Source organism: Cajanus cajan, chromosome 9 (assembly GCF_000230855.2).
Source record: "Cajanus cajan strain Asha chromosome 9, NIPB_CcT2T_4, whole genome shotgun sequence".
NCBI classification, from domain to species: Eukaryota; Viridiplantae; Streptophyta; class Magnoliopsida; order Fabales; family Fabaceae; genus Cajanus; species Cajanus cajan.
In genome coordinates this window covers 15238467-15259515 of record NC_138525.1, presented here as the reverse complement: position 1 = coordinate 15259515, position 21049 = coordinate 15238467, and the positions used below count along the sequence as shown (strand labels likewise).

General features: G+C 29.1%; 2 protein-coding genes across 6 annotated transcripts; one reads left to right on the top strand and one right to left on the bottom strand.

Moving 5' to 3' along the window:
- The first annotated feature begins 430 nt into the window (after window positions 1-430).
- Window positions 431-3107, top strand: LOC109812296 (patatin-like protein 2). Its single transcript, XM_020376226.3, has 7 exons — window positions 431-754; window positions 965-1146; window positions 1284-1473; window positions 1790-1951; window positions 2100-2402; window positions 2494-2669; window positions 2784-3107. Exons 1-7 carry the CDS (start codon window positions 614-616, stop codon window positions 2887-2889), a joined length of 1260 nt encoding a protein of 419 aa, XP_020231815.1. The 5' UTR covers window positions 431-613; the 3' UTR covers window positions 2890-3107.
- Window positions 3108-11445: 8338 nt separating this feature from the next.
- LOC109812307 (nucleolin) lies at window positions 11446-15865 on the bottom strand. 5 transcript variants are annotated; one of them, XM_020376241.2, is made up of 6 exons: window positions 15726-15865; window positions 15567-15624; window positions 13297-13553; window positions 13072-13185; window positions 12903-12973; window positions 11446-11915 (listed from the first exon to the last, which is right to left on the bottom strand). In XM_020376241.2, exons 3-6 carry the CDS (start codon window positions 13495-13497, stop codon window positions 11600-11602), a joined length of 702 nt encoding a protein of 233 aa, XP_020231830.2. In that variant the 5' UTR covers window positions 13498-13553; window positions 15567-15624; window positions 15726-15865; the 3' UTR covers window positions 11446-11599. The 5 variants fall into 5 exon arrangements, with proteins under 5 accessions (XP_020231830.2, XP_020231829.2, XP_020231828.2 ...); XM_020376240.2 differs by having other exon boundaries at window positions 13297-13520; XM_020376239.2 differs by having other exon boundaries at window positions 15567-15616; window positions 15726-15847.
- Window positions 15866-21049: the final 5184 nt, after the last annotated feature.

Here is a 21049-nt window from a genome sequence, read left to right as displayed (position 1 = left end):
GATTAGTCCATTAATTTTAAGGTTTTGATTTTGATAAAAAAAAATTATTTATTTTAATTTTTTAAAATAAAAAGATATGATGATTAGCAAAATATGGAAACTAAAGTAGTTACTAAGAACCCTTTATATATTAGTATAAATTTATTATACTAAATAGCCATCATATCGATATGCATGCATGGTTAGTCTTCTCGGTAAGCTAGGAATTAAGGCAGTGTAGCCGTCATATACTGTTTAATTTGGACAACAAATAATAGGACAACTTCAAAGACCGTGTCCTATCAGGAAGATCAGTTCCTCGTTATTTACCATTATTGACTATGTCTACCCTTCAATATTAATTAATTTCTCCTCTTTTGAACTGCGCACAGAATCAAAATTCATAGGGCCCTGCAACTATAAATACCGCTACGAGCAAGCCTGAATCTTTCATTACTTAGCAATAATTCCTAGTTGCATATATATTGCTTTCTGCCTATTAAGAAACTACAGCTAGCCTTTCCCTTTCACCATATTCTTGTAACATTAATCCTTATTATTCAAAGGGAGAGAATATTTTGTGCACACATAAACCTCCAATTGCCCTAGCTAATTTCAAATATTATATATATCCATGGAGAGAACACAGTCATCCATTGAACAAATTCAGCCTCCAACATATGGAAACTTAGTAACCATTCTTAGCATTGATGGTGGTGGTATTAGGGGCATCATCCCTGCTACCATTATTGCCTTCCTTGAATCTCAGCTTCAGGTATATATATAACCTACACTACGTTTCCAATATTTGCTAATCATTGTTAAGATTAGAAAGATACTGTTAGGTTACAAGATAGACAGTTGAAAAAAACTCTTTATTTTCAATAGAAAAATTCTCAAATTTATTTTTAAGTTTGTATTTGAATAAGCTCAAAGAATAATTTGATTGATATATATATATATATTGATTGGCACCATGATGCAGGAGTTGGATGGTCCAGATGCAAGGCTAGCAGACTACTTTGACGTGATATCAGGAACAAGCACAGGTGGTCTTGTAACCGCTATGTTAACTGCTCCAGATAGCAACAATAGACCACTTTTCTCTGCCAAAGATATCAAACCCTTTTACATGGAACACTCTCACAAAATCTTCCCACAACATAGGTACTATTTCTTTGTTACTTTCTGTTTAAACGTACTTGGTAAAGTTGTAATTAATTAGTAATTAGTAATAATAGAGAAAATAATGAATGTGTTTGGGGGTCAAATTAATTAACTAATATATTTGGCATGCATTGCAGTGGTCTCGGTGGGACGATAATAGCCAAGTTAATAAGATCTCTGGGAGGACCCAAATACGATGGTAAATATCTTCATGCAGTCATCGCAGAAAAACTTGGAGACATTCGGTTGCATGAGACACTCACCAACGTTGTCATTCCCACCTTCGACATCAAGTGTTTGCAACCAATTATTTTCTCATCTTACCAGGTCAATTTCCTTCTCTCTCTTCTTTACTTTCTTTTCTTTCACTTCTCAAATGATTTTTCTTCTTCACTTTCGGGGTGAGAGGTTGGGTTGGGGCATATATTTATTTGTTTATGGCTCCACTTGAACTTTCATGGCTTGAAATTTTGACTCAAAAGTCAAAATGAAGAATGAGGCATTAGGAATATCTCAAAACTAATCGTTGACTAATTATAATAAGACAGAAAAAGTTAAAGACAGATCTGTAACTAATTTAATTTAACAAAATCAAATTATTGACAAACCATACAGTCTAAATACTGATTTGAAATTGATGCAGGTTAAGATGTCCACTGGCTTGGATGCCAAACTCTCAGACATATGTATCAGCACGTCCGCTGCACCAACTTATCTCCCTGCTCACAATTTCAGCAACCAAGATTCAAATGGGAAAGTTCACGAATTCAACCTTATTGATGGTGGCGTTTGTGCAAATAACCCCGTATGTATAACTATTCACTAATTAATTCTTATTCAAAGTTTTATTAATTTAATTACTGTATATAATGATTAACCATACATTGGAAGCATCATTAAGTTGTTATTTAATTAATTTGTTCTTTTTATTTTTGTGGAATTTCGTGATCCAGACCTTGGTTGCGATGAACGAAGTAACAAAGCAAATCATTAAGGAAAATTCTGATTTCTTTCCAATCAAGCCTATGGAATATGGTCGGTTCCTAATAATTTCAATAGGCACTGGAACAGCAAAAAATGAGGAAAAATTCAATGCACCAATGGCAGCGAAATGGGGATTATTGGATTGGCTAACTCATAGTGGTACTACTCCCTTAATTGATGTTTTCACTCAATCCAGTGCAGATATGGTTGATTTCCATTTATCTGCTGTCACTCAAGCACTTCATTCAGAAGACAATTACCTTCGAATACAGGTAATTAATTCATTTCTAATATACCTCTTTCTTTCTACTATATATTATAGGAATGATGAAATTAATTTTGTTAAACAACATTTTATTGCAGGATGACACGTTGACTGGAACGGATTCTTCTGTTGACATTGCTACAAAGGAGAACTTGGAGAAACTTTGCCAAATTGGAGAAAATCTGTTAAAGAAACCAGTCTCTAGGGTCAATTTAGAGAATGGTCTCTCTGAGCCACTCAAAAATGGGGGAACCAATGAAGATGCTCTCAAAAGGTTAGCTAAATATATTAAAGGGCATTTTCATGTAGTATTTAATTACCAAGTATATATTGCAATGCAATTAACAATTATATGAATAACACTTACGTTTGATTATGATGTATTCAGGTTTGCAAAAATACTTTCACAAGAGAGGAGACTCCGTGAAATGAGATCCCCACACACTAAAAAGCTCTTGCAGACGCGTTCGATTAAATTAGCTTCGGTGATTTAAGTTTGTATCTATATATTGCTCGTAAAAAAAGTATTTGTAAAATATTTTAATAGAACATGTTTTAGATAAAAGTCAATAGTTAAATTGCTTGTTGAAAAAAAAAAGTGTAATTTCAGGTGCTAGTTTGTTTGTTTTATTTATTTATTTATTTTTTTACTTTAGCTTCTTTGCATTAGTTGTAATTCAACTGCAATGATACAAATTCTTATTCTCGATTTGATTTTATTCTCAAATTCTTAGTTTCACTACGGAACATTTTTTATTACCAATGGAATTTAGAGATGAATTATAGTATTTCATTTCTCGATCATATACAAGGAAAAAATAACCTTTAAAATAGTGATAATTAATTATAAAAGGAAAAGAACTATTAAAGAAGAAAAATAAATAAATGATGCTCGGATATTTTGCCTAAAAAATAGGAAAATACAATTGTATTTATAATACAAACTATAACAAGAAGATAGAATATATGTTTAAAAAGAAAATAACATTATTTTAACAATGAAAAATATAAAAGAATCATAAATTTTGCATGCATCCGTCAGGTTGTTTGAACAAAACGTCAACTTTTAACTTAAAGTTTAATTTCTTTTATGATTCATACTAAATCAGATTGGAGTTTTTTCATGAAATGTGCAATAAGTATTTGTTTAATTAATTTTCGATAGACACAATGATGACCTCAACCTCATTACTAAAGCCCAAGTTATATATGATTGGCGTCTAGTTCACTTTACAAACGATCTATCCTAAAATTAAAAACACAACCTAATGTAATAAATACATCCTAAACAACAGAAATTAAGCAAATATTGATGGAACAATGGCTAGACCTAACAAAAAAATGCATGTAAAACAAGCTTAATTAAAACATGATATGTCTGATAAAGAATGTTAGCAATGTACTTACATTAAGAAGAAGATAACATCTACGAGAACAACTTCAATCCCCAAAAAGTAACGGAGAATGCCCAAATATTTCAATTTCAATTTCATTATATATCCCATCAACATCATCCCCAATTATGATCATGTCATCAACATACAAGGAGAGCAATATACAACCATTAAAAGTACATCGAACAAACAACGTTGAATCATAAGCGTTAGAGTGGAAGCCAAGAGATGCAATTATAATGGAGAACTTTTCAAACCAAGCTGTGGGAGCTTGTTTGAGACCATATAAGGCTTTCTTCAACTTACAAACACTAGTGAAAAATCAGTCTTTTACATCACCATCTTCTCGTCGGTCATAAGAACACCCAACGTAAAAAATACGCGATGACATTTTTAAAATTAATCTTAACTTTTTTACGTCGGACCAAAGGGGGTCCAACGTAAAAATTAAAATCTATGTCGGATATGAAGTACAGTCCGACATTAGATTTCAATTTTTACATCGGATCCCTTTTGGTCCGATGTAAAAAAGTTGTTTTATTCCCCCAGCACCTTCATCTTTTTAGTGCGCACAAGTGTTTTTACATGTTTTCCTCGAGGGTTTTCCTCTGGCGATTTTCGGTGACGACAACGACAACGGCGACGACAATGATGGTGAGCGGCAACGACAACAACGGTGAACGGCGACGACAATGACGACGAAACCTATTTTTGATTCTGAACCTATCTCTCCAATTGGGTTGAAGCATTTAGGCGTTTTCACGGATTGAGGTTAGTTCTTTCATGCATGTGTTGATATTTTTGTGTAAAAATGTTGTTTTACTCTTGCACGCGAGTGTTTTGACACTGTTTTCCTCTCCAACAGTTTCCGGCGACAGCGGTGATAGACCTTTGGGCGTTTTTCGTTCACGGTGCATGGCGGCAAGACCCATTTTTTATTCTGGACCTATCTCTCCGATTGGATTGAAGCATTTGAGTATTTTTAACATCCACATAAACTTCTTCTTGAAGGTCACCATTCAAGAAAGCATTTTTAACATCCATTGAGAAATATGTTTCTAACGAACAGAAGCGACTACAATGAGAGTACAAATTATAGTCATTTTAGCAACAGGAACAAAAGTTTCTTCATATTACAAAAAATTGTAAAATAATGGAGATTATTTTGCAGAGGTTTTAAAAACCTCTGCAAATTATTAAAAATACAATGCTATATTTCAACATCTAGAATTAGAGGAGAAAACTGTAATTTTTTATTTAATTTATAAAGGTTTTTAAAACCTCCTTTAATTAAAATATAGTTTCCCGCTTAAATTTTTTTCTCTAAAATAAAACAAAAACTTCCCTCTTACGCCTATTCGCTTCCCTCTTCAAGAAAATCAGAAAAACAAAGAAACCCTCAAACCCTTCATCATTCCACGATTCGATAGTTGAAGATCAATGATTTCGTCGTCATAGTTGTTGTAGTTGCCATAGTTGTTGTCCAACTTTCTCCCAAGCTTCTATCGCTCATCTTCCCTAAACACTCTAAGAAGGTTTTCTTCTTCTTTTTTTACTCGTATTTAGACATTGTTGCTTATACCCTATTTTTTATTTCTTCTCATTTTCTCTATTGAACCCCACTTGTGAGAACCAGTGTAGTTCTTAATGACGATGATATTGATCCCTCTTGAATCCAACTAATGAGAACCCATGCGATTCTTAATGACGTTGCCTATTATCTCTTTTTGTAATTCTTTTTGGAATCAATTCCCCTGTTATATCCTTTCATTTAAGCTGGTTTTAGATAATGAGAATCCATGTGGTTTTTGGAATCGATTCCTCGAAAGTAACCCACTTTGTAAAATAACCTGGACGGCTAGATGTCTAAAATACGAGATAGATCAAACTTTTTTTGCCTTACTGGTTTGCATGTATTGTGTTGTTATTGCCTTTTTTTATCCGTTATTTTTTTTCATTTTATTTTTGGTTATATAGCAAGAAGCGGTACCTTTATTAGCATTATCCCCGCATACTATTTATTGGATTTTATAATGTACGAGTTTGTGTTTGAAATGTTGGTTTCTATCTACTTATTATTGTTTGTCTATTTGTTAATGATGATTTGCTTTGCTTATTCTATTACATGTCTAATTTGCATATGTGATGTTATCCATTATAAATTATAAACTAGAGTAACAGAAATGCATTCGTGTAGAATGACATCTTTATCTTGTACAATGCTACAATTTGCATATAATAACTATTTATGCAATATTTGTCTTGATTTCTATTTTTCACACTACCAATATAACGTAATTAGCTTTTTCTAAAATTATAGTACCATGTGAATTGAAGTAATCAAAATCACGTGCCTTGCAATGTATCAGATTTTCTAAATATATTGATCAGAGAAATTGTGAATTGCTTCTAACTTTTTATCCGTTGTTTTATTTCATGTGGGTGCGGCAGATCTCAGATATTTATGATTAGATAGTGATGCAATGATTGTTTAATTGGTTTTTTTCTCACTTTCAGATTATGGATCTGAAGTTTTCTCAATGGTTGAGAAAAAATAGTTTAGTGATAAATTAGTTTTCTCAATGGCTACTAAGTTGAATAGGTTAATGTGAAGTGTTGAATAATCTAAATTAGATATGATATATATTTTGTAAGAGATCTTTGAGAGAAGTTACATTTGGATCTTCTTGTTTCTAAAATGTCCTAGCTTTTGGATTTTGCATATATATATATATATATGAAGTCATAAAGGGTAACTAAGTTGAAATGGTAGAGTGGCAATTGTTTAAACATCATATTTAGTGACTCTTTAATTATTATTTTTTATGAATGAGTTCTTCATTATGTTACTTGAGGATAATATTTAAACGATAATCTATTCAGATAAATAATCAAGCATCTATTGATTTTATTTTAATTTGGCTAATCCTAGTTTTATAATATTTGTATAGTTATCTTTATTATTTCTCCATTGTTGGATACGTCTATTTTTATATCCTATCATTTAAGCGTCTATTTTTTATTTTTTTTAAACGGCAAATGTTAATGGTTAGTTTGTTAGTTGTTATTGGGGAGATTTGAACCTACACCCTCTTAGTCACTCAACCCTATATCCCTCTCCCCAAACCACTTGGACCACCCTTATCACTCCATCAGTTCCCTTGTTTTAATTTGATAGAATTTTTATTTTTAACTTTTTAATAAAACTTCTATTTTGATGGGGAGGCTCTAAGTGTATCTTAAGTATTGCATAATTGAATATATGTGTTGGAGCATTACTTTATTTTAATAGGTATGATTATGCTTTCTTTCAACAGGTTCATATGGTGAGGTATACCAGCTAACTAGAATGGCATAGTGAGTTTTTTTATTCCTTTTCGTACTTAGATTATTGCGTAGATTGATTTGGAAATGTTTATATGGTAATTTTCTAACTGATGGTAGTTGTAATTTTGTACATCTATGTACACGATTCAAATGATCTGGTTAGTTGGAGAATTTATTTTCTAAGTTTGGTTAGTTCACATAATTTATTGTGGTCATCTATATGGAATTGCCTGAATCTTTCTATGAAATTTAATAGTTAATTACTGAAGTTGATTTCTATATAACTATGATTTTCAGGAAGAATGGTTAATTACCTTCTTTGTGTGTAGGTAGGTGGTAATTAATTAAGCACAAGGTGTGTTAACTTGTTGACAACTTTTCCATAGTTGCTTTTACTTTTAGAACCTTGTCATGAAATCTGCTTGCTAGAAACTTTTTGTTAATTATACTTGAAAATTTCACAATAGCGGGGAGACCTAGTAATGTTTGCTCACTTTGGCAGGCTTATTGTAATCATATCCACTAGACCCTCTGTAGCTAATCATTTATTGATAGACTCGTAGACTTGTAGTCTTTCACAAGAACAATGCTCAATTATAACAAAGTAATTTTCAATGGGTTTGAAATTAAAAATATAGGTTTTGCAAATTTGATGCTAATTTAAGTTGAGTTATTCTAACTCAATCTAATATTATATATTTTCTTAATAAATATAATTTTTTTTAAAAATTATGTATTAATAATGTAACTTATGAACTTAATAATATCATTTTGATTAATTAATACGGTAAAATATTTGTTTTCATAATTAAATTGTTTTTATTTCTAATTATATGATTACTATGTCAAGTTGTAAATTTGTAATTGCATTTCCTATAGGAACTTTGTAGGAGAAATAAAGAAATTCGAGACAAGCAAGTTATTTTACATACTAGTGGCTCCAAAGCTAATCCTAGAAGAAGAAATAAGTTGGTAATCTAAATGTTAACTTTACTATTTTAAAAAGTTCAATGTTTACTTGCTCTTTATTTATCTTGGTTGTTAGAAACTGGGAAGGTGTTAAGTCGTTGACAATTATATATTAAAACTCATAAAAGGAAAGATAAATAATTTGTAAACGAAGCAACAAAGAGTCAAAGACTATAGCGGTATGTTCACTACAAGAAAAACATTATTTTTTTACGATCATAATCTGTCGGAAACAAGTATTATCCATCAAAAATAGAGGATTTCTGACGGGCATAAATCCGTTGAAAAAAAGGGCATTGAAAATAATTTATTCCATCGGTAATTTCTGACAACTATATTTGTAGCCTGTAGGAATATTTGTCAATAGTTTCTGATGGATAAACGTTCATCGATAATTTTTGACAGATAAACATCCATTGATAGTTTTTGACGAATATATCTGTGAAAAATTTTGTCAAGAATTTCCAACAGATATATCTATCAGAAATTGATGGTCATTATTTTTTATAGATATATCCGTTGATAATTTTTTACGGATATATCTATCAAAAAATTTCGATGGATATATCTATCAAAAATTTTTGACGGATATATCTGTTGGAAATTTCTGACAAATATATCTATCAAAAATTTCCAACAGATATATATGTCATAATAACAAAATTGATTTCCAATAGAAAGTTCTGTCAAAAATATTATTTGAATGTTTATTTTTTTATAAATTTATTAATGTAACCTGTTGACATTATTTTTACCTATTTAACAATATATATAGATTGATAAAAGCTTCACCAAAATAAATTTAAAAGACAACACTAATGTTTATATCATAATAATAATCCAACACTAACATATATTAAACAATTCATATATAGTTAATTCAAATAGATTCATATTTTTCTAATGCTAACTAATAATCATCATAATTAGGAGAGTCTTCTTGATTTTTTCCTTAGTCATCTTATTGTTGTTGTTGTTGTTGTTGTTCCCCATTTTGTTGATCTAGGTTGACATTTTGTTGACTAATATTTTGAATGGCAATTTGTGCTTCTGTGGGTAAGAACTGCATAACAATTGATTGAAACTGTTGTAACTAATGAATAAGCATATCATTTTCTACAAGTCATTGTTTCAATTGAACAATATCTTCAATGTCATGTGAATTACTATAATATACTTTCCTTTTAAGCTTGAGACGACTGCTCTGTGTATCTTTAAAATCACAAGCAAGGTCTCCAGCTCCCTACAATCGCCCCTTAGTGGTCATGCCACCAACTACATCAGACCAACATTTAGACTTAATTGTATCCTCCAAACTAGGCTCCATAGGATGTGATTCATGAACAGATGATGCAGCCTCAAACATAGCTTGAAAAAATTTATTGAGAAAGTCTTCTTATTATTCAAACAAAGGCATTATTTTACTAATCTTGTAAACATGATTAAAATTAACAAGAATAATTATTTAAATAACTTACATATGTTTTCTTAGATCTTTCATCAACAAACTCTCTAGTTTCTTTTCGTATGTGGGTCTATTGAAAGACCTCATCAATATGTACTGAGCAACCAAATTCTCTTGCCTGCAAAATAATGCATTGATGGGAAATAAGTTAATTTGAAGTTGTAAAGTTATAAAAATCTAAAAGAAAATTTTAATTTATACATACCATGCGTTTGGCATGATCATGAATTGTAATTGAGCCACCTGTATGAAGAGTCCCGCCCTTTTTAGATGCTTGATTTAGTGAGGCTTGTGTAGACTTTGATCGAAAAGCAGTTGAATTCCAATGTGCTACCAGTTGGTTCCACACATCTTGTCTAGCCTAGAATGGCCTTTTACCTATTTTTCGAGCTTCACTAAACATATCAAACAATTTATGAGAGGCCTTTGAGTAAAAAAATTACTTTATCTGTTCCTCATCCTCAAGTCTCTATGCCACCTTACGTTATATGAAGACTACCACACAACAATCATCCTCTTAGCTTCCAATTCTAGTTTTGCTATTAATCGTTTGGCATCATAATAACTTTTTGGCAAACTCCCTTTTATGGGTGTTACATCCAAAAGCATATGTATAATAAACTCTAAACATTGATCAGGAACATCCCAATTGGACTTGCAAGCTAATAGCCTCACACATATGGATAGTTTAGAGTCTTTAGCCCCTTCAAACAACGACTTATTTGACTCTGTCAACAGATTATAAAATCTTTGAGTTTCTTCATTTGGAGGCTCTTCCATGTTGTCAAACTCTGGTGTGTCAAGTGACTCATATTGTCTAAAAGCATCAGACATCATCTCTTGCATAAACATAAATTGTTCCCCTCGAGGCACATCTACAACACTGTCTTAAACATCCATACAATTATCTTTAGCATGTAAATCAACATGTGGTATTTCTTCACCATGATTAGTCCAAACAAAATAATCAAGTTTGAACCCTTGTTTGTAAAGGTGAACCTTTACAATTTCATCATTCAAAATCCTTGTACAATTACATTTGAGACATGGACATCTAATCCCTCATCACCTTTATAATATTTGTATTGGTGAGCTTTGTTTATAAACTCTTCAACCCCCTATACAAAAGATGGTTTCAATACTATTCTAATGGGGTAACACCTATCATACATCCAAGCACAATTCGAAGTAAAAGAATCCATGTTATGTATATTTAAACATGGATTAGTTATTAATCTAAAAATACAATTAAGATACATTAAGAAGTAATATGAAACAAAGAAGATAAATTTAATCTAAAAATAGTAATTAATCTTTAAACATAATTAATCTCATCTCACTACAAGAAAAATCATCATTATTTACAGAAGAAATCCGTAGATAAGCATGAAAATTCGTAGATAAGCATGAAAAATATGTAGGTAATAAGGTCGTAGATAACGTTACTTACGGAAAATTTTTCGTAGGTAACGTTATCTATGAAAAAAATTTCATAGGTAACATTATCTACGAAAATTTTTTCATAAATAACCTTATATAAGGACATTTCTACGAATTATCCACGAAAGTTGTTATCTACAAATTTTATCTACAAATAAGATTTAAAAGACTTACCTACGAAATTTATCTACGGGCGAGGTTATCTACGAAAATTTTCATAGATAAGTTATCTACATATATTCAAACAGGAAAAATGAAATTTAGAAACATGAGTGAGTGTAAGTGTAAAAACTAAGGTGTGAAGGATAAACTAAATTAAAACTAATGCTTTGTAAACCAAGTGCAACATCTTAGACTATGTTTGGATAGAAATTGAGGACCTGCTTTTAGAAATTTCGGTGCATATTCCTAAATTTTAAGACATCAAACAAAATGGAAGAATTTGCCACCGAGAGTAAAAGTACTTTTGAGCTCCTCCAACACACTTCCTAACATAACCTTAAAAGTTATATAACTTCGTGCCATGCCGTACAAGTTATTTCACTAGTATTAAATGGTAAAAGAAATAGGGAAAAAAGAAAATAAATCTGTCACACAGTAGGGCAATAATTAAGCCATTTTTCTCCTCTTTGTTACCAATGAAATAACTTCATCATCAGAGTTATTATCATCCTCATCCCCAGAACTTTGATCCTTTGATTTTCGCTTCTTGGACTGCTTTGATGTGAAATTCATTGTCTTCCTTTTAACACAAGGGACAGGGGAGGTATGGCTTTTTTTCTTCACTGTGACAGACTTAGTGTTGCTGCTCTTCACAGCAGCTACAAACTTAACTGGGGAAGAGAGCTTTTGCAGACCTTTCTTTTGCTTCTTTTCATATACTTTCATTGCCACATCTTTAGGAAGCAAGCCCGATTCCATCAACCTGAAATTACATTCAGTAATGGAAAATAAATAATGTGCTGTTTTTTATTAACTATGGGAGGTTTGTTTTATTGTTTAAAGATATCTACAGAGCAGACAAATTGTCTTGTTAAAAAAGGGTTTGCTTTTGATCTATGACTAACGTAAAATTCAATAGTAAGTATCACTTGTTGCATTAACTAAGGTTTATGTCTACATTTTTCATGAGTTTTAGAATACGATATTAAAGCAACAACCATATCGTTGTTCTGATGCTCGCAACAGTGATAAAAGGTTTGATGCAAAAAGTGATGGCAAATCTACACTTTAATCACAAAAAAAGGAAGCAAAACAAGTAAATTGCAAATTCAATATAGTCGGCAAAGTTGGATACCGTTTTATGAAAAAGGTTTGAGAAAGATGTTTGTCTTGAATCAAATTTAAATCAACTAGTATAAAAAACACCATTTCCACTCCGCATCCCACCACTCTTTTTTTGTTTTCAAATCGGAATCAAAGTTTGTCCATCACATTCACATTCACACGAGGGAAAAGAGAGGGAAAAAAAACTAAAACTTCAAATAAAATGGCTTCTGGATTAAGAGCATTCTATAACCTGCACAAAGTCCACTTGATTGGAAAGGATTTAATGTCCCTAACACCAATGCTACATATTATAGGGCATTTAGCTTACTGAGACCGTAAATAAATTTAACATTTTGGAAGGTTGCAAAAACCATTTCATATTCCAAAGCAGGGTTGTGGCAAAGAATTTTAAATTAAAAGCACGCTAACTGTTCTTCCATCTCGATGCTCATTATTTACTCAAATGCATGCACAAATAGGTAATTTTTTATAAACTTCTTTATAAGCACTTCTATAAACTAACAAAGTGCAAAGCAGAAAAAAAAAAAAAAAAAAAAACATTAACAAAACAGTACCAGCACCCTTCATGAATCATATTCTCATTCCTTCCTTTCCAATGTAAGTTCCTGAATGAAAAACTTACCAGATTTGTGACATTTCGCTACTGGGAACTTGGTTGTGCAAACTCTCGTAGAAGATCCTGAGTGGGTCTTTCTGAGAAATAGCAAAAGTTACAGAGCGATTACTCAAAACTTAAAATGACCAAAAAAAAAAAAAACGAAAAACAAGAACGAAAAGAAGCATTGGCATACCTCCTCAGGTGGATCTCGTTTCTGGCCTGGTAAATCATACACCTTCTTTTCTCTCTTCGTTTTCTCTCCCTCCTTCTTTTCTTCCTCCTTTATCTTCTTCCTTCTCTTCACTTCCTTCAACCCCCAACCCAAACACACAAAAAAACACGTTCCACGCCATATAAAAGTAATAAAAATGGAAAAGCCACACTTATTTTAGAAAACAGAAGAGCAAGTGAGAGGAACCTTGGAGTTGGAGGTCCTTTTGGCGAGGGGAATGTCGTCGTCGTCGGTGTCATTATGTTTAGGTTCCTTCTTAACGGATTGGGGCTCTTCTTTCTTAACTTTTGCGACCTTAGAGTTGGAGTTTGTCACCTTTTTGGAAACGGAACTCTTGTTGTTGGATTCCACCTCTTTCTTCACTGGCTTCGAATCCTCCGAGGGCATTTCTCAGGAAAATCAATTTCAATCTGCAATGTTGGGAAAGGAGGGAACTGGAGAGTCTGCAAAAATGAATAAAATTCCGCGGTTTCACCCACAAACAAATTTGGGGTTTTGAATTCCAATTCTCCGCTGTTTGAATGTGTTCAGCTATTTAAAACATCACAATAAAAATGTGGTGTAATGAACTAGTTTGAAAATCAAATTAATCTAAAATGATAATGGCTCCTGATATATATGCCTTCTTTTTTTTTTATAAGTACACCTTCACTATTTTTTTAAAAATATTATAAAATATTTATAATTTTTTTTTTCTAATTTTATATTTCTAATTTTTAATTTGTTACTTTCTTTTTTTTTCATATTTTTTTTTTCTTTTTCAATTTTTACATGTATTATTTCGTCTTTTTCTAATTTCTTACCTATTATCAAGAAAGTCATACACACCTATAATATTATTGAAAACTAATTTTACATTTTACATGTTTGTGAAAATTAAAAGCGAGAAGAGATGAGATAAGAGTAAGAAAATTGAAAGAGGAGAGGGAAGAGTAATGTAAAACCAAAAGAGTTAAAATTTCTTACCAAAATAGGTGAGGTGAAAGAAAAATAAGAAGGTGTATGTGTAAATTGAAAAAATGAGGAAAGATAAATAAAGAAAAAATAATAAATTAAATGTTGAGAATGTAAAATTAAAAAATTAAAAATAAAAATATTTTAAAATTTTAATTACTTTTTAAAAAAGGAGGTGTACTTATAGAAAAAATGAGGTGTATATATCATGAACCAAAGATAATAATATATTAATAATTTTGTCTTAAACCAAGCCCAATGACATCATGTGATTCATGTACCCAACTTTACCTAGTGGGATAAGAATTTTGTTGTTATATAACACTAAGACAATCCACATATAGAATATCCTAGTCAAACACTTATACAGAATCCATCTGTGTAATCAAAATAAATTTTCAAAACTTCGCTCTTCTCCATGCTAAGTTGTGTAAAAGTAATTTATTTCCATTGTATCTTGATCGATCATGCCTAGAGGAAGTAGGGACCCTCTGGTTGTAGGGCGTGTAATTAACAGGCAATATATATGAAGCATCACATTTTAAGGCATATATAGCATCTTACGAGCATAGTTTAATTAAGATTATTGAAATATTAAAAGAACCTGGTAAGTCGATGATGTTATCCTAAAAATAATGAAGAAGAATGACATTCAAATTCAATTTCATTACTACAAGTTTAGTTTCTTATACTTCAATTATTGCTACGCATAGATGAGGCCCTTAAATAATGCAACTTCCTTTACTTTATGCCTTACAAATTTCTTTTTACTATTAATTACAATATAATTTAATAAATAAATTCCCCTCGTGCATGTGATTCACGCGTACAGAAAAACCTATGCAGACACCATATTCGATATATCTACTCCCTTCGTATTTTTTTCCATAATCATTTTGTCAATATTTTATTTTTTTTATCACTTTTCTAAAATTAATAATTTTTTTTTTCATTTTTATCTTTGATAATTAATGTATGTTTATTGAACAATGTGTCTATTTATTTTTTAATGTACATATTTCTTCTCCAACCACCTAAAGAGTATAATAAGAAAATAGATAATAAATACTTTAAAAAACTAAAATATCAATCATTTTCTTAAGTTCGGTACAAAATCTTAAACGACTATGAAATAAAAACGGAAAAAATATTATTAATAATAACATTTCATTTTCATGATGAGAGTGATTATCGTGACTAGCAAAATATTGTGAAATTTATAAAATTCCTAGTAATGATATTGTCACAACAATAATAATAATAATAATAAATGATAATAATAATAATAAGTGAGGGTACTGTAAGAGGACAGAAAGCCTCCAAGTGTTTATATTTCTAGATTCGCCCATTGCAAGTTAGAACAAAAGAAGCACTTAGTTTTGGTGATTTATTGAGCACGTAGTATGTAGTTTAAGAGACCCAATGCAAGTTTTTAGTCAAAGTGATTTATTGCATCACCTTAGTACCTATAGAAATGTTGGCAGAAATTGAAAGGGACAAACCTCTTTTTCTTTTTGAAGCAGCGAATCCCGCCACAGATCTACAAGAGCAGCTGAAAATCTACAAATTGAGCGGCTGAAACCCTAGCTAAAAGCTTGCGCATTGCGAATCTAAGAAAGGAAAGGGAAATATAGTGAGTGAGGAAGAGTGAGTGAAATTACCTGATTGGAGAGAGCTGCGTGACTCACTTCTGACTTTGAGAAAAGGAAAGGAAATGCGGACGTTTTGATTTTGGTTTCTTTTAGAGCACTAGCCGTTCTTCGCCCAGGGGCTTCACTTTTGTGCCCATCCTAAAATTTAAAAACCAAAAAATATATATATGTATATATATAAAAGTATTAATTATTCAAGAATTTGAAATAAAAGTTTTAATATTACTAATATGTTTCACTATAATTCTAATAAAGAATTTTAATATTACTAATGTGTTTCACTATAATTCTAATAAAAATATTAATTCTTTATAAAAAGACCCTGCAGAAATGAAAGAAAAATGGTCCATCGATAAGTGTTGCCCATTTTCGTTCTTGAAAAAGATATTATTGGCTACTACATCTATAAATTTTAAATAATAGGGAAAATTTTATTAAATATATAAATTTATAATATCAATAATCTAATATAAAATAGAAATTAAAAAGTGAAGTTATCTTATTATCATTATAATATATAATCAAATAATTATTTAATTATTTATTTTTCATTATTTTTTTATTATTTTTTTATGATATTTATAAAAAAAAATATTTATTTTTATGAAAACTAGAGGAAAGAGACACATGCTATCTCTCTTTAAAAGAAGAAAAAAAAAATGATAAGTTATTATTTAAAGTGTGAAAAGTTTAGATACTACTAAATATTACGATTAAGTAAAAAATAAGAGAGAAAATAAATAAATAATAGATAAATTAATTTAAAAGTAGTTATAATGGTAAATTTATTTGAAATTTGTGTACTCAAAAATAAATAAATAAATATATATATATATTCAATAACAAAAGTCAAGTATAGACATTACGGTGAAAAATTATCTTTTCTCAATTTTTAATTATATGTTATGTGATAATTATTTTATTTATTATTTATTTTCAATGATTAATCCGATAATTTTTTCTAACTAAAATTAAAAATTAAAAAAAATTAAAAATTAAAAAAACTAAAAATTAAATAAATACACAAACATATAAAATTAAAAAGATTTAAAAATTAAAATAAAAACAAAATAAAAAAACTCAAAGTAATTTTTTTAATAAACTAAATTATGTTATCTTTAATTATTATAAAGCCATGATTTCTTTTATTAAAATTACAATATATTAATAACAAAATTTATAGATAATATTGAGAGGAAAAAAGTGGGAAAAAAAAATTGTTTATTAAAATAACAAAGTTCTTATTAAAAAGTTGTGAAATAACTCTTAATTATCATTTTATTGTATGAACGTTTGAAATTTACCGGCAATATACTTTAATGTAATTACAAATTTCACCTCATTAAAGTGTGTAAAATATCCAAACAAAATATTAAGGGGGGTGTATTGGTTTAGGATTTCGTAGGATTTTAAAAGATTTTTTTTAAGTAAAAAAGTCTATTGGTATTCAATCAGGATTTTATGTCACTTAAAAACAATCCAGTGGTATTCAATCTGGATTTTCAAGATTTTTTAAAGAGTCCATTAAAATCCACTGGTATTCATTTGAGTTTTTTTACAACTTAAAAATAATCTATTGGTATTCAAAAATATAAGGATTTCAAAGGATTGTTGTGTGAGAGAGATTTTGAAGGACTTTCTAGTGTTATCTATAAATACCAGATTCATAAAACAATCTTATCCAAACTCATCGGATTTTAAAGGATTGTTTGAAGTGATTTTTCAAGTGTTTCAAGAATTTTCAAGTGAGTTTTTCATCTTTTTTTTCTATGCTCCTATCTTCTCAAATTTTTCTCTACTAATAATACTACACTATTATTCATTGCTCATATATAATATTGTAGTACTGTTCTCATCCTATTCCCCTATATTTGTGAAACTCTGATATGTAAATGATAGTGTCATTGACTTACTCTATTTTTCTGTTCGTTCTCTTTAATTGACTTGCTTTATTTTATTCTATGTAGTTGAATTTGTTCCTTTATATAACACAAAAAAATGCTTGAAATTTCAACTTTTAAGTGGTAAATTTTTTTATAACACACGTCAATAAAAGAAAAAGGTGAAAGATAAAATTGATATCATATTCTCTACAATATATATATATATAAGATGAATTTGTTAGGATTTTTGTGAGTAGAATGAGATAAAAATGGATCTTAGTTGGGGGAAGAACTCTCTCAGCATAAAAACTGCACACTCTCTCCTTCCCTTGAATTTGTTACTCTTATCCCTCCTCCTTTTATGACTCAACAATTATTTTATTTTATTTACTATGAATTTTTCTTTTTATTTTTATATTGTGAAATTAATATTTTTTTATATTTAAAGAAAAATTAACATAAGACATTGTAGTATCTAACTTTTTAAGGTTTAGGATTTATGCCTTCATTAGCTTATTTTTTAAAAAAGGAAATATTATTATAATATTTGTTAGAATAATTTACATTTATAAATATTGTTAAAAATTATAATATAATATATAACTAAAATAATATATATATATATATATTTAAATACTTCCGTTTATATAAAAAAAATTACATATCTAAATATTTTATCAGTATCGAATATACTGATTTTTTATATATATAAAATTACCTTATGTTTCTATATTTTCATTTTTATATGTTTTTTTTATAATGACTGAGGTATTTGATCCATTTGGATAGTCAAGATATATTCGATCTTGTATGATTGGTGTGCTTCTAAAAATAATAATATAATTATATTGATTTTGTCTCTTATCCATAATTATTTATATAACTAGTTTTTAACATATATTGTTTTAGTAATTCAAATGAGAAATTCACAAGGAAATAATAAAGAAAAAGGAAAAGAGAAAGAAAATTATGAAGCTTAGACCAAGGAGGATTCCGATGAATTGTTACAATTGATAGTGGATATTATAAAAAGAGGATAAGATATTATGGAAAATTATTATTATTATTTATCTAGACATTTTTTTTTGTCTTTGACTCTTTTTAAATTTGAATGTATGATTTTTTTTTAAATCTTATCAAATATCAAAACTCCACAAAATCCTACAGAATCCATTAAAATCCTGATTTAAAAGTCTTGCAGAATCCATTAAAATCCTGATTTTAAGTCTTGTAAAGTCCTGCAAAATCTTAAAAGTCATGAAAATCCTACAAAGTCTTTTAAAATCCGCAAGATTTTTTTTAACTAAAAAAGTCCTTTAAAATCCTAATCCAATACACCCCCCTAAGATGATTAATTAAAATATTAAATTTAATCTTAATATATTAAATATCATATGTTATCGTATACAAAAATATTTTTATAGATTTTTCTTCAATAAATAAATTATCAATAAAAAAATTGTGCTACAATATAAATTATTTATCATAAAAATAAAATATAATTTATATGTTTAAAAGTATTTATCTATATAATTTTAAAATATAATTTATATATTCAAACAATGTATTTATATATATATATATATATATATAATATTTGTGTATTTTACATACTATAAAATACTAATTTATTACAATGTTCAAACAACTATAAAATAAGACTCTAAAAAATAAAGATTTATTAATATTTTACTAATCTTAATAGTTAGTTTACCCCAAGAATAAAATATTATTAATTTGATACAATTAATTAAAATTTATAACTAAAATCACAATATTTAGCTTCAACATTTTGACAGATGAAATTTTTGACCAAATATTAAATATTTTTTATGGATTCAATTTCTGGTAGAATAATCTGTTAGAAACCTTCTGTCAAAAATCATGAAATTTCCGATAAATTAATATCCATCAAAAAAATTTCATAAATTTTCACATTTTCGACAAATATAAATCTGTTGGAAATATTCCATCAGTAATATTAATTTTTCTACAAATTTTTTTCCATCTGTAAAATTCGTCGAAAATTTAAATTTTTCGATAGATTTTTATCCGTCAAAAATTTGCATTTCTCTTGTAGTGATTTTTCTTTAGAACATTATTTTCAAGGATTGTGTTTAATCTTGAAACTTTTATATTTAATTTTATTACATGTCTGCAGGAACAAATTGAAGTAGGATTGACTCAAAGCATAGTTAATGAATCTGAAGTTTCCCTTTTTGATGTTGTTAGTAGAGTGTTAGGATCAGAGCATTCTAGGAGAGTGTGATGCATGGGATTGGGAGTTGTTCTTTCTAATACATTAAATGATTCAAGAATAAAATCTTCGAGTTTCTAGCCTATGCTCTTCTTCAGTTGGTGTTGCCTTTCCATCTTCAAACCAATGGCAAGAAAAATACAATAATTTAGAATCAGCTTTTAAGGTCTACATGATAATGAAGGAAGGAAGGATCCTTGAAAAATTAGCTAGTTATTTCACTCTTGAAACACATGTAACTAATTATATTCATACATCATTATGTATATGAGAGGCATCCTTAAAACTTGTTAGTGTAATATATAATTTACTCTTAAAATTGTTTTATATATGTCCATAGTTAATTAATTTATTCATATTAGTAAGGAAATATATTTTGTAATTGGTAGGGGTGCTTATTAAGCTAATATACAGTTTTGTAGGTAGATTTTATAGTTAATCAACAATATTGAGCCACATCTCTTCATTAACATCCACTACAAAAAATCTAGTAATTATTGACGATTTTTGTTTGTAGTTTTTAATTGTCACAAATAATTAAATTTTGTGGGTGTTTAAAATCGCCACATGATTTTCCTTTGTTAGAAGGTACTACAAAATCAAATTTGTTAGGAGCGGGAAGAATTCCTTTCTCAACTTTTCCTTTTTGAAATTGGGACTTGAGTTGAGTCTCTTCAACTAAAAGTTCATTAACAACATAATCAACTGTTGGAAGAGGATTGCGGTGCAAAATTATCTACAAAGTCATCTCAAAGAGTCATAAAAAATTGGACCAAACGTTGTTCTTTTGTCTAATATATATAAGGTTTAAAAGCCTATAATTCTATAAATTTAGTAAGAGTCAATTGATCCTAAATATTTAACATAGTATAATAGAATTCCTAAATGCTCATGTTATTTAACTAGAGATCTCGAATGTCAATTTCTAATTCATATTACTTTGAGAAATTGGACTACACATACAACCTATTCAAATGGTCCCAAACCTCTTTGGTTGTTTCATACTTGTCAATTGAATCCCCATAGATTAAGGGAAAAAATTGTTAATCCAGGTAATTATCTTTAAATTGTTAGCTTCCTAAGATTCCAACTTAACTGCATATTTCTCACTTTGTTTGACCTTTGGCATAGCATATGCTCCAGACATGTATTCATGCATCCTTTTGCCTTTTGAGAAATTTTTTAAGACATAA